The sequence below is a fragment of the Tricharina praecox genome, assembly GCF_024521635.1.
Source record: "Tricharina praecox strain CBS 144465 chromosome Unknown BZA05scaffold_18, whole genome shotgun sequence".
Taxonomy (NCBI): domain Eukaryota; kingdom Fungi; phylum Ascomycota; class Pezizomycetes; order Pezizales; family Pyronemataceae; genus Tricharina; species Tricharina praecox.
The window spans coordinates 155,376-169,318 of NW_026250420.1; the positions used below are offsets into that span (position 1 = coordinate 155,376).

At 55.8% G+C, this 13,943-nt stretch overlaps 3 protein-coding genes across 3 annotated transcripts; 2 read left to right on the forward strand and 1 right to left on the reverse strand.

The window, feature by feature from the left end:
• Positions 1-6,940: 6,940 nt before the first annotated feature.
• BZA05DRAFT_455218 (carboxypeptidase S1) lies at positions 6,941-9,215 on the forward strand (the record flags this gene model as incomplete). Its single annotated transcript, XM_051487537.1, has 9 exons — positions 6,941-7,147; positions 7,202-7,276; positions 7,321-7,782; positions 7,836-8,059; positions 8,171-8,270; positions 8,310-8,490; positions 8,557-8,697; positions 8,764-8,916; positions 9,190-9,215. 9 exons carry the CDS (start codon positions 6,941-6,943, stop codon positions 9,213-9,215), a joined length of 1,569 nt encoding a protein of 522 aa, XP_051337903.1.
• Positions 9,216-9,482: 267 nt separating this feature from the next.
• BZA05DRAFT_88007 (fungal-specific transcription factor domain-containing protein) lies at positions 9,483-12,703 on the reverse strand. The gene is made up of 6 exons (XM_051488742.1): positions 12,473-12,703; positions 12,221-12,284; positions 11,810-12,141; positions 11,051-11,750; positions 10,140-10,999; positions 9,483-10,087 (listed from the first exon to the last, which is right to left on the reverse strand). The coding sequence occupies exons 1-6, from the start codon at positions 12,480-12,482 to the stop codon at positions 9,750-9,752; spliced, it is 2,304 nt and encodes a 767-aa protein (XP_051337904.1). The 5' UTR covers positions 12,483-12,703; the 3' UTR covers positions 9,483-9,749.
• On the forward strand, positions 12,473-13,755 carry BZA05DRAFT_88056 (uncharacterized protein). The gene has a single exon (XM_051488745.1). It carries the CDS (start codon positions 12,925-12,927, stop codon positions 13,633-13,635), a length of 711 nt encoding a protein of 236 aa, XP_051337905.1. The 5' UTR covers positions 12,473-12,924; the 3' UTR covers positions 13,636-13,755.
• The last annotated feature ends 188 nt before the right edge of the window (positions 13,756-13,943 follow it).

A 13,943-nucleotide genomic window follows, 5' to 3' on the forward strand; every position in this document is an offset into this window, starting at 1 on the left:
CTGAAACGTTTAAACTGATTCATGGTTTGTTCTGCTTTCTAATTGTTTTCCTCGTCTGTCGTTCACCACCGCAGAGATACTTTGAGGTTCAGAGGTCTGAAGTACACAAGCCTTCTTTTCTTGTTGCAGATCTAATCGAATCAGTCTCATCAGTTGCCCGTACTCATCCAGAGTCTCTCATCTGGTGCACAAAACCCGGATAACCCCTTCGGACCGTCCCGTCTGGAACCGCCATTGCACATTATCAGCGTCAACTCAAAAGGACGGACACGGCGGAGAAGGACGTCAACGGAGAAGCACGTACACGGCAGAAAAGGGCGTGCACAGCGGAGAAGGGCTTACACGGCGGAGAAGAACATATCCGGCTGAAAAGGACGTCAACGGAGAAGGACGTACACGGCGGAGACGAAGGTCAACGGAGATGGACGTACCCGTCGGAAAAGGACGTAAACAGCGGAAAAGGAGCGTAAACGACGGAAACGAGCTTCGGAAGTTGCTACTCTGGCTCCGTGGAACCGGGAGGCTACGAACGACGCCTACAGGACCTTCAAGGCTACGAAGCCGCTCGCAGGCTCCTGATACAGAGCCATCGACATATATCAGTGGACGGAGAATCATCGCCCTTTGGGCAGTTGCCCGTACCCGTCGAGGGTCTCTCACTATCTGGCTGTCTGTCGGTGGCACACTGCCGCCCGATTTTAAAGTTCAGAGGTGAGACGGTTTCAACTTCCAGGCACCAGGTTAAAGGTTTCGCACTGGACTGGACCGCGGGGTGCTCAGTCTTCGGTACCAAAGTACTCATCATCTCTGGCACCCATCAGCACAGTGCATCCCAGCGTAGCCCAGGGTACCAGACACGACACGACACGACAAACGGGGCGGGGGGTAGGCGGGACGGGGGGCGGACGATTCCGCAACTCTCCGACTGCAGCCTACGCAGCAAAATAAACACGTTTTGACATCCCCACTCCCAACCACCCAACCGCCCAAGCCACGGAGTTCTTTCTTACGGGGTTCGACATCGGCCGGAATGAGACGCCTCGCCCCGAGGCTCGACGTGACGTGTCCAGCCACACCACACACCACACACCATTCGACCACGACGGACAGCGGGCGATGATTGGGTATGAGACTATACGACTATGATATGAGTGCAAGTGTGCAAGGCCATGGGCCATGGATTCGGTGCGTTGTGATGCGCAATATATTACCGTGTGCGCGCCCGACCTGCGCTGCGGGGGCATCCGTTGCTTCGGCGTGGCTCCCGGGGTCTGATGTCGCAGAGGAAACCGCAGAGGAATGAGAGGGAAGTTGAGCCATGGCGGTGAGCGGCGAGCGAGCGCTGAGGTTGTTACTCACTCACTCACTTACTCACCGATGCGATCCCATCCAAACGATAGAAAGTTCCGAGCATATATGTGCACTAAGTATCTACTGAGACCCCCGCTCTGACGACGTGACGGACCGACCCATGGCCACTGGCCACTGCGCGCCCATCATCCATGTGCTTTGCATAATCGCTCGGTTCCTGGATCTTCCTGGATAATGATGGACAGCAAGCTCGTATGTACCGTATATATGGACAGCCACCAATGGATCACTGGCTACCTTCCTATGTGCCCGGATCTCGTACCCGTATCCATCCCTGTTTGGTCGATGCGATGGAGAGTGAGTGAGTGAGTGAGTGATGGGCAGCTGACAGACGTCCACGTGGACGAGTGCGTCGTGGGCCGTCGCCCACTCACTCACGTTCCTATATACGAGATATGGGTACTCTAGACACGGGAGCGGGGGACCGGGGGTTCGTGTGCACTGTGCACTGTCGACTGTCGACGTTCTCCCGTGCCAGGTGCCTTGCGCCCTGCATTTACCCCACTCGATATAGCTACCAGGTACGTACTCCCTACGATGTGCGTGCGTATAAAGGGCCGCCATCCCCCGCCCCCCCGAGCTGTCTTACACGGCTTCCCATCCCCCTCCGTCCCCTCGCCATCCATCAGCAACACGCAACTAACCTCCCAGTCCAACAAATAAACAAAAACCCTCCATCGCCAACCGCCGTCCCCATCACTAAAACCTCGCCCCAATAATAACCAGTTATGGTGTACCTTACCCGGCAAGCCGTACGGAACGGCGCAAAGCTGCCCGACCCGCTGCCATTTCCGCCGGCGATCAAGTCTCGCGTCACCAAGAAGAAGGGGCCGCGCAAGCAGACCTCCACCGCCAACCAGAAGGTTCGTTTCTTTTGCCATGCGCAAATCAGATCTTCGGGGTTGAGAGAGAGAGAGAGAGATAGAAACTGACGCGGTTGGTTGCGTTGCGTTGCTTAGCCGCCGCTCATGACTGCAAGGGAGAAATCCAATAAGAACTTGAAGAAGAAGAAGAAGGCGACGGCACTGGAGAAGAAGAAGGACGAGAAGGAGGTGGAGAAGATATAAAGGGCCTGACACGGATATGCCGCGATATGTGGGTTTGGGCCCGCTCGGGGTGAGGTGGTTGGTGCGGTGGTGGGGTTGAATTGGGCTGGGTTGGTGGATGAAGTGTGTTTCTTCCCACCGCGGGGAGGGGGGGCGTATGGGATCGGGATCAGGATTGGAAATGGGAATGGGGGATGGGAGGGCTTTGCGCTGCAACTTTGATTCGAGATTCGAGGGATTATGACGGCCGACACGGAAGACCGCGGTGTACCTGTTTGTTAGTGGTTTTCCTGGAAAGCGGGGTGGAGGGTAGTATGTGCGGCATGTGCTTTGGGGGATGGACGGACGGCATCGTGTGCTCTTTCGAAGGATTTATGCTACCTACTCTTGGGTCTTCCGCTCGTTAAGGCCTTGTGTCTAGGTCCGTTCAGTGGGCAAGATCAAACGTGTCTTTGTTGTGTTGGTCCACTGGCCTCCATTCGACGGCGAAGCGAGCCCAACACGGTGCCGTGTGCTCTTTGCTCTTTGCAGTCGTGAAGCCGCCTTCGCTCTCGATGGATTTCGATGCGAACATCGCTTGACATGTCCGAGCGAGCCGATCGGCACCGATCGGAGGAGGGAGGGAGACCGGCCGGCCAGCGTTCTCAACTCGGTGTGGCGGTAAGGCGCCGAGTTGGGTTCACCACGGTAAGCTTGAGGTTCCGGGTGTCGCGTCCAACAAGGGGTGCACGATGGTAGAAAAGCCCGAGCATCCGCCGAGTCGAGCACCCCTCGTAGCAAGCACCCCGCACACTACAACTGTGAAACGAAACACCCTATGTGCTCCCACGCTACTTACCAGCCTATGTCCAAGCGCGGGCTTCGAGACCGTGCCCACCGCTTCACCGCCGCTTCACCGCCGCTCCCCCGCCCCGGCAAGATGGACGGGAAGGCCCCGCACGCATCCTCGTGCTCTGCGCGCGGTTGCAGAAAGTCATTCCTTTTGTGCACCGATCCGTCCGTCCTGGCCCACCAGATCAGAGAGTAGGACGGCGCGGATGAGACGCGCTTGGTTGCGAACTTGCGATGAACGAGTATTACCTGCCATCCTGTGACTGCGGCTGGGGTTGAGGTTGAGGGTGGTGGATCTCACGGATCACGCCGGAGATGTGAGCAGCCGCTGCGAGACGATTTGGTCGCCGTGCGCGGATTCCTGACGGTACAAACGGCTGAACTATCGGGATTTATACGGATTTATTGCCAGGTAGGAGGTAGGTATGTTCGATGATGGATGATGGAGGTCAGCCCTCTTGTTCTAACTTCTAATGCTTTTCGACGAATGTCTGGTTTCCCACGGTACTCGTGGTCGTGACGGTTCTTGGTAAACGGTGAATACCTACCTCCTACATACAGATGGGTGACTCGGCTCTCGAGTCCGAGTTTTCGGTTCCCAGTGCCAGCTTTCGCGGGCCAGGAGGTGTGGAGATGGAGATGGCCGAGGAGAATGAGAATTGGAGCAGCTGACGGAGTATACCGTCACGATTCAATGGTGAGATCTGGAGATGTGGCACCGATGTACTTCCTTTTGTTGCAGAAGATGGTCTACCTACCGACTCTGTCTCCGGATAGTAGTATGTACGCAGCCGATGACCTTCTCGGAGTTGGGAGTTGATATGGCAGTGGGAACCCCTCCTTCCGGCAGTATAGGCAGTACAGGTCCCGAGCCGGAAAACCCAAGACTCGATGTCGAGACTCGATAATTTCTCAAAGCCGAGCCCGTAAGATATGTTCTAGCCTGCCGGGCAAAACTAGTATTTTATAAATGGACCGGCCACCAGACCAAGCGACCGGCCCCCAGACGAAGTGACTGGATATACGAAGTGACCGGACAGTGGGGAAAAGTTTTGCGAGCAGACCGGTCTGCCCGCATATTTTTGAGGAGGCCAGTCTGCTCGCAAGTTGCCGGCGCTACTCGTTAGCTAAAAAGTTCTGTGGTGCCATTAGAGAAAATCTTTTTCTCGCTACTACGAAAGAGCTGTTCCTCTTGCCACCATGAATAGACAAATATCAGGTTTGACATATTTGATATTCGGCTTCACATCTTCAAGCATCATGCCTTCACATATCACCGTCATTACTGCGATAGTAGAAGCTACAGCCTACAGATGCCTCTGCCGAACTTTCAAGTATTGGTTGACAGAACTGAGAACAGTCCACGAGTCGCCGCTGTTTGACCAGCACCCACAATAAGCCGCCGCAGTCTCCTTCCAGGTGCCCAAACAGCATCCAGCCAGAAAATGGCTCAGCCTACTGACAACATAACGAAGGTCATCTGCGGTGGTGGTTGTATTCAGGGGGAAGCTGGAGGAGAAACAGCTGAGGAAGACATTGGACGGGTGTTGAGTAAGAGAAAAAGGGTGCACGGCTAGGACGCACGGCTGAGGGGACGATAACGTGTAAATTCACATGAGGTCTGTGTGAAGATTTGTGCGTTGACTCGATAGAACATTATTGACTGCTGATATACTTCAATCCATCGCCGTAAATGTGATGCCCATGGATATGCACATAAATCATGTCCGGCAGGCTGGTCTACTCGTAAAATAATCTCGGTGGACTGGCCAGACGACCAAAATCACCCAGCAGGCCGGTCTATCGGGTTAAAAATTATCTGCAGAGACCGGTCTGTCCAGAATATTTTCTAACTCGGCAGTCCGGTCAGATTGCATATCCAGTCATTTGCCCCCCGGGCCGGTCTATTTATAAAAAAACACATTTTTCCCGGCAGGCTAGAACAAATATGTACTTGGATTACCGCTGTCGAGAATCCGGTGGTAGTGGTAAATAGTACATGAATCATACATACCCAGACAGTAAATCCAGCTGAACAGTGAACTCACTACTCATGAACGCCGGACGTCTTCGTCGTGTTACTGTCACTATGCACCTCCAAGAATACCAGACTATCTCAATACTCTAGGTAAATCACCGGGACCACGCCGCTCCCCAAGCTGGAGCCCAAGGGGCGAACTTCGAAGACCAGACGAAGCGTGAAATTCCACACTGTGCCTGAGAGCAGCAGCGAATATAAAACCATGATCCAACGACCTGCGGAAGCGGCTCTCGTGCTGATAAATACATACCGCCCCTCCTTCCAAGTCCTATGTACTGCGGATACCGTTACATATGTCGCAATCTAGATTCCAACATCATTTCTGCACATTTACCGAGACACAGGCAACCACGGGTTCGCTAGCTAGTAAACATGCTTGTTTGAACTACCTACCTGGCTAGTTATGCTGACCACCAAGCACTGACTGCAGCAGTAGGAAATTGAACCGGACACATACATGTGCACTTTACCTGCCTATCGCTACTATTTTGATCTAACCTATTAAGGGTGTGAATAGACATATGTGTTTGTAAATAGTACCCACGAGAGATCCGCACCGTGTAAGTTGAATTGGAGTGGGTATAGGCCGACTCGCGGGGTTCTAGAAGCTTTTCATTCCTGCAGAGTGTATACACACCGGCACTTGTCTCTGCAGAACCTATATATCTCCTTAGTCCCTTCATATCCACCATCGTCTGCGCCTGTTTGGCCTCTTTCTCCTTCTCCGTCTCCCGGTGTTCTCCTGCCAAGGTCCTGGTTCAACTTACCGCTGCAGCCGACCAATTTGAGGTCTGCTCGAATCTCGGTAGCTATCGACGATCGTCTTGTTCTCGCTGAGAGATATTGAAGCGTAACTACTCTGCAGAGAAGAGACGGTTGCATACCATATGACTTCCAGACGCTGGCCAAAATACCTACCTTCCGGTATTTCGTCCCATCGGTCGGGGTAGGTATGTCAAACTGCAAAGGTATATAGTCAAGCCCGGGGGGGTTACCCGACGATATTTATGGGCTAAACTCGCACTCCATATCTACTGTATTACCCATGTCTACTGTATGACTGTATTACTGCGGAACAGCATCTAACCAAACCACACCAAACCACACCAAACCTCACCACCGACCCGCCGGCAAACGGCCTACAACGCCGAGGAAATGAAAGAGACGGGATAGACAGGCAGTCCTTTATCTGCTGATGCTGATGCTGATGCTTTCTGTTGGAACGAAGCTTCATGTGCAATAGCAACCCTATGTGCATTCTTGCTTCGCTTCCTTCGCTTCCTTTGGACTTGGCTACAGGAAGTCTGAGTAGCGGGGCGAGCACTTGTACCTTTTCCAGCTCGAGATGCCATTATGTGCCTCGAGTGTACAGATTCGGCGGGGTGTGCTAATTTGACCATACGATTCCCTAATACAATGGGTTGCATCGTCACTGCAAGAGAATGAATGGAGTTTCTACATATAAAAGGCCATAGCGAGGTCTACCAATGCCCATTCAGCGAGCCCACCAGGTCAACATCCCACCAGTCAATAGACCAACTCCTGTCATTCTTTTTTCGCTATCTTCACACCGACATCTGTCTTCTTTCTTTTTGTCTATCTTCCCACCGCCGTCTGTCTTTTCAACAGTGAAACAGAGTACCTAGCCAGCATGCGTTTCCTCCTGCTCTTTTCTGCCTTCTGGTTTACCGGTGCCGTCGTTGCGAACACTCTTCCCGCCTCGGGCCTGACCTCACGCCAAGAACCAGTTAATGCAACCGTTGATGCAACTGCTCTTAATGCAACTATCGATCCAACTGCCGAAACCGCCATGCGGACAGCCTCAACCTCACATGGAAGCCAGGTCTCCTTCAAGAGGGTCAGTGCTGTGTGTTCCCTCATGAAATTCGACTCGTGCTAACCGTGCCTATAGACGACCGTCTGCGAAACGACCAGTGGCGCGAGAGCCTACAGTGGCTACATTCGCCTTCCTGCCGACAAGCTCTCCGTTTACCAGTCGTACCCGATCAACACCTTATATGGTACTTCCAGTCTCGGAATGCGAACCCGGAGCGCCAACTCACCGTGTGGCTCAACGGCGGATCCGGCTCCAGCTCGCTCTCGGGACCATTCGAAGAGAATGGCGGCCCGTGCCGTGTCAACAACGACTCCGAAACCACGACGCTCAACCCGTGGAGCTGGAACGAGCACTCGGACATGCTCTACATCGACCAGCCGAACCAGTTCGGGTTCTCGTACGATACGCTGGTCAACTCGTCGCTCACCATGACTGCCAACGGGCAGCACATCGACAGCCTCGAGGGTGTCCAACCAGTGCCGGAGATGAATGCCACTTTCTACACCGGAAAACTGCCGAGTCAGGTTGTCGAGAATACCGCAAACACTACCGCCATCGCCGCCGAGACTATGTGGCACCTCCTGCAGGGCTGGACTGAGGGTTTCCCGCATCATCGCCGCAGGAGAGGGGACAAGCTGAGCATTTGGTCCGAGTCTGTATGTGCCCCTACCACTCCCTGACTTATGGAGATTACGGCTAACACACCCAGTACGGCGGCAAATACGGCACCGCAATCGCGACCTTCATCAACCGACAAAACGCGCGAATCCACGCCAACACTCTGCGCGGCACCATTCTACCACTCGAGACGCTCGGGATAATCAACGGATGCGTCGACCTGATACAAGGTGACTTCCTCGCGCAGCAAGCCTACTCCAACGTGTACGACACGCCGATCTTCAGCACCCCCAAATTCGCCTCCGCAAACGCCTCGTAGGCCAGACCCGGCGGCTGCAAAGCGCAAATCGTGAAATGCCGGCGCCTCGCGGCCCTCCACGACCCCGCAGACCGCGGCGACGTCGTTCTCGTAAACGACGCTTGCAGGAACGCCCTCGACTTCTGCTCGTACACTATGTTCGGCTCGTACCTCGCAACCAGAATGGCGAGTCTGCACGATATCGCCGCACCCCCGCCGACGCCCGTCGTCTTGGAACCGTAGCTCCTGGGCTACCTCATGCGCAAGTACGTGCTCGAGGACCTCGGTGTGCCCGTCAACTCCACTGTCTCCTCGTTCACCTCGTTCCTAGTGTTCAGGTCCACCGGCGACTCCGGGCGCGCCGGCAGCGTAGGGGAGCCGGCGGACCTGCTGGATGCGGAACTGAAGGTGTCGATGCTGTATGGCGATCGGGACTTCATCTGCAACTGTTTGTCTCCCCCCCCCCCCTCTTCCGCAGTATGCACTCGACCAGTCGACTAACCCACCACCGCAGGGCTGGGCGGCGAAGCCCTATCACTCGGGCTCTCGCACCAGGGCGCCGCACAGTTCCGGGTAGCCGGGTACGCCGACGTCATGGTCGGCGGTGTACGCCGGGGTAAAGTCCGCCAACACGGCAACCTCTCCTTCACGCGCGGTATGCCCCCCTCCCCTCCATTCCCCCCTGTCCCCCTCCCCCCTCCAACGCACCAACACACCCCAGTCTTCGATGCGGCCCACCGCCTCCCGTTCTACCGGCCATTGACCGCATCCGCCCTTTTCGCGCGATGTCAAACTGCTGCTGCCCGGGGTGGGGAGGCTGCCGTGTTATGTTCTACATCCGCTGGGGTGCACGGGGCTGGAATGGGGGGGCGTCGTGAGTGGCGTGGCGGCGGTAGGGAGGTATTTACTTCAGGGGGAGAGGGGAGAGGTGTAGAGAGGGGAGAGGGGAGGGGGTGGTTGGGAGGGGGGTTTAGATCGTACGTTGGACGTTTGTTGTTTGCTGTTTGCTGTTTGCTGGTTAATGAGTAATGTAATTCATGGTTGTTGTTTGTGCTTCTGCTTCTGCTTCTGCTTCTGCTTCTACATCGCTAGACTCGCGAGTAATGTAGAATCGAAGTTGGTACTAGGTACCTATACTCTACTACAGTCATGATCGATGATTCGTTCTCGTAGTTCGGCCGCTGGTTAGCGTCTGCTCCGTTTTCCGCTTATTACCTCTGAGGCTTGTCATTCCCACCAACCCGCGGTACTAGTAGTGTGAATGAGCCATGAAAGCCTCGGTTGAAAAATGAGGTGTTTGATCTCTAAAATCACGCGCGAGTGACCTGATGTGAAGAGCTGTAGCATGTGGCGTGTGCTACAGTTAGTAAGCTCAAGTGGCTACGGTACTATACTACCTAGTATAGTAGATCCAGCCACACTCACGCAGCCGTACATAGTCTCACAGTTCACAGCCGACCCGACAAGGAGTGACACGGTGAGGAGTAATGCCATCACGACGAAGGTAGTAAGAAAACCGCAGACCCCGCCCCGGTCCGCTTTTTGCTCCGAATCCATGTCCACAGAGTAGGTACACAGAAGGTGTCTTCTCATCCACGTACACACAACACATAACGTACACCGCCCCATACCGTAAGTACCGGTACAATACACCCAGCCCTCCCTCTTCCTCCAACCCCTTCCCATCCCCCCCTCTCTCTCTCCCGCCTAAGCACCAAACCCCATCTCCGCCCCCGCGCCTCCCCCAAAGGCCGCTTCATAGCCGTCCATGCCCATATCGGCCATTCCCAGGGGTGGCAGAATGGAATGCAAGTACGTAAAATCGCTCTCGAGCATGAACTCTCCCAGCTGCGTTCTGAACGGCGATTTTACCTGGCCACCCTGGCCCTGTGCTCCCTGCGCCTGCTCGCCGCTGCCGCCGTACTGTTGTTGCTGCGCCGCGTGCTGCGCGTGCTGGATCAGCTCATGGTTTGTTGCCGGCGGGATCTGGGTGCGGTCGAAGAGCAGCGGAGGGTTTAGTTGCAGCGTGCGTGGGGAGGAGGCGGCTATGTGGGTTAGTCCTGCTGGTGAAGGGGGGAGGGTGGGAGGGTGACAAACCGAGTGGCGCGACGTAGCGCATAAGGTTCTTGAGGAAGAGACGGCATCGGTTCGCGATCCTGTTCCCCGTCGCGAGGACGTCGAGCGTCTCGACCGCCATCTCGAGGTGCTTCAGGAGACTGCCAGTCTCGTGCACGAAATCCTTTCTGTGTGCGAGTTGCCGCACCTGCGATACGATCAAGACCCTGCTGGCGAGGACGAGCGACGCGTTGAATGTGTAGTACAGCGTGAACCACCAGAAGCCGAGTAAGTCGCTGCGGTGCTTGACTTTGTGGATGATCTCGACGGTCTGGATCGCAGAGTCGCCGCACGCCTTAATGCTAGCCAGCCCAAAGTTCCAGAAGAAGTCGCCCTCGAAGCGGTTCGTGCTTGGACCTGCGCCCCAAATCTCGCTGAGACCCTTGACGGCGAATTGTCGGTGGAGGAGTGCGCGCGTGTTGTAGTAGCGCAGCGAGAGGATGATGCGTTGGCGCCAGAACTGGGACGGCGAGCCGCCGCCCTCGGGGATGTCCGCTGCCGAGACGGTCTGCAGGACGGTCGGCAGCGATTGTCGCCAGGTGGCGAGCTTCTCCTCGATTTCGGCGATGCGCGCAACGTCGGTGAAAGTGGGCTCGGATGGGTCTGTGCCGCCGAGGTTGCCGCCGTAAAGCGTGTCGATTATCCGCCCGAGAAGCGTGTACAGCTTGATCGAGACGATGAAGAAGGTCATCGACGTACACTCCGGAGGCTGCACGGGATTCACGGGCGGGGTCATTATCATGTTAGCTCGTAGGGCGTCATCTTCGACGTCGAGCGGGAGCTCAAGCTTATCGCAGTACTGGGCGATGGCGGATGGGCGACCGAAGGTCATACACAGAGTTCTGTCCGAATTAGTCTTCCATCATTCAGTGAATATCCAGCGTACCGCCTACCGGTCCAGTAAGACTAATCCGTACCACGCCCTCTTCCTTAATTCCCTCTGCAACGGCTGAAACCGCTGTAGCGCTTGCGTGCTGTGCAATCCCAGTTGTATCGCCACACGGATGGCAAGTCCATGGGTGGTCCAGCACTGAACTGGTCTTCTCGTGCTCTGTAGGTAGTGGCTCATCAACAGCAGCAGTTGTACGGAATCCAGACTTGTCATCCGTAGGAGATGTCCGTTACACAGCGCATAGCCCCTCTTGTAGAAGACTTCTGCCGCAGCGTACTTCTCCTCAGTGCTCACATCCTCCTCCGTACTCGCACGGGAACCCATTGCCATCACCAGATTCAGCAGCGCGAGCCAAGTCCGCCTGACTTTCGTGAATCCATCCTTCAGTGCCGCCTCGTAATCGTCGAGGAAGGTCGGCTGGTGCAAGTACGGGTAGAGCACGTTGGTGTTCGCAAAGTACAGTGAGATGTAATGTCGAGCTTTATGCTCAGCGGGTATCACATAGGGATTGACGTTTCCCGGCCGGATATCGAACTCGGTGGAGCCGTCTTGACCGGAAGAACCCCGCGGTGATAGTGGTTGTGATTGCGCTTCCGAGGCTTCTGCTCGGCGAAGATCTTTTTTGAATGCCCCCGCTACACTGACGCATGTTGACAGTGCCCGCGTAACGTGGCCAATGAGCGCAATATTCGATGAAGGGCCTGCAGTGACGAGTCAGTATCCGCTCCAATCTTGCCGGCAGTGGGATGAGGTGTACTACCGAAATACCCATAATCGTCCTCATCGCCCAAACTCAGCGCTCCCATTCCGTCCAACACCGTATCCGGCGCTGGAGTGTCGTCCTCCAGATGTCCATGTCTGACATTGACAAACATCTCGCCACTGCTACTACTACTATCCGGCGCGGACGATGACGACCTCGAGTGCTCCCGCTTTCTCTTCGACCTTGACGACTCACCGATTGAATCTCTTCTTCCGCGCTCATCCGATACTTCGTCTCCCGGGACCGCAGTGGGCGTGAGCGAGCTCCGTAGCTGCTCGTTGAGTAGGTTTTCAACGGCGAGCAGGCGAGTCTCGAGGCGGCCGATATAGCTACATATGCACGTCAATCAATCGATTCGTCCGCGACCGTTTGACTGTCTGCACCGGGTAGGCGGGCGGGCGGGCTTACTCCTTGCTTACTATAGTGTTTGCCGACGATGCCGACTGCTGATACACGCAATCAAAGTCAAGATCTGGGGGGTTTCCAAAAGTGATCCGTTAGCCCGGGAGGTTTCTTTTCGCTTTGCCGATGAGCTCGCTCGCTAGGGGGGATATTGGAGGGGGAGGGGGAAGGGCGGGATGGAGTTGCCGGAGGTGAAGGATATAAGATGGCGACAAAGTCAAGCTTTTGAAGCACGGACGGATGAGATGACCCACATACCTCTGCACATAGAGCATCTCGGACGCACACCATCGCACTGTCATCGCGCGGACCAGTAAGCCAAGGCACTTTACTACACTCAAGCTACGAGGTATCTCCGCGGTGAAGCCAGCCTCCGTCTCTCAGCCACTCTCCCTCCTCCTTCTCGATCGGTGCACTGCTGAAGATGAAGATGATTGTGAAGATTGTGAAGATGATGCGATGATTGATGACTGGTTATCCAACCTTTGATTTCCTCAATCTACAGGCATTGCAAGCCAGCGACACTCTCTTCCGCTTCGAACCGCCGTCGATGCTGCCAGCACCAATTGCGCCGGAGCCGCCGCCGCCGATGCCATTCGACGAGCTGATCGGCGTGCCGACTCCTCCGGGGCCACCAGGATTACTTGCTGCGCTAGCACCATCCTCGCACTCGCTATGGGCCCTATTCATCATCCACAGAATGATGGGTGATGAGTTCGGAGTGTGCGCGCGTATTTGTGATTGAGTGTGTGTGTTGGGTGAAGTCGCGTCAAGGTGGTTCGGACGGTCGGGGAATGGTCGGTTGGCGTTGGGGGCAAGGGGGGGAAAGAGCGGAAGAGGACAGACCGTTTCGCTTGCTCTCTTTTTTCTTGCACTGCGGCAGAAGGCGGGTTTACATACGGCGGGGTTACTTCGGATTGCGCGGCAGAAAGGGAAGGGGGCGCCGGGTTCGACGGGGATTGCGGCTGGACCGGGGTCCGAAATGTGGGGAAGTCTTAAGCAGGCGGCTCCTGCATGCAGAGGCTTTGTCAGGAAGCAGCGCGGGATTTAAGCAATGGCGTTCTGGCCACTTCGACTGGCGATGGGGGCAGCTGCGCCTAGACAGGGGCGACAGGGGTGCGAGGAGACCGAGACAGCGACCGACGGAGACAGGGCCAGGACCGAGGAGGACGAGGAGGCCCCGTGCGAGTACGGGCTCGGGGCTAGGGAGAGAACGGGGGCGACTAGGGAGCTGTCAGCCCTATCCGAGGCCAGTGTGGGAAGGGTGCTGGCTGCGGGATACGCGGCGTCGCGTCCAAGATGCCAAACAGGTGATGGACAAGCGAGCAGCCGATGATCGCCATGCCCGAAGGAGGCTGGTGATTACTGATCTCTTTCGCTCGCGACGAGACGAGACGGGTTGTGCGGGGTACATGCCGTAGTCTGGCGACTTCCGGGCGTGCATGATGCTGCAAATGCAAGGCCGTGTTCGCGTATGCTAAGGGGTGCGCGTCGCGTTCTGGCCATCTGGGGGCTGGGTGGACAATCTTGTCTGATATATAGGGGGTTGGAGATGCTCAAGGAGATTGCATTGACTTCGGAGTTCGTATAGCTGGGGGGCTGCTGGTGGTGGTGGCGAGCTGTTTGATATGTTCGGCTTCTGCCCACGGAAGCTGTGAATATGAATCATCGTATGCATAGCACGAATGGCCGTGGACAGTCGCGACGGGCGGCACGGTTGAGCCCCAAT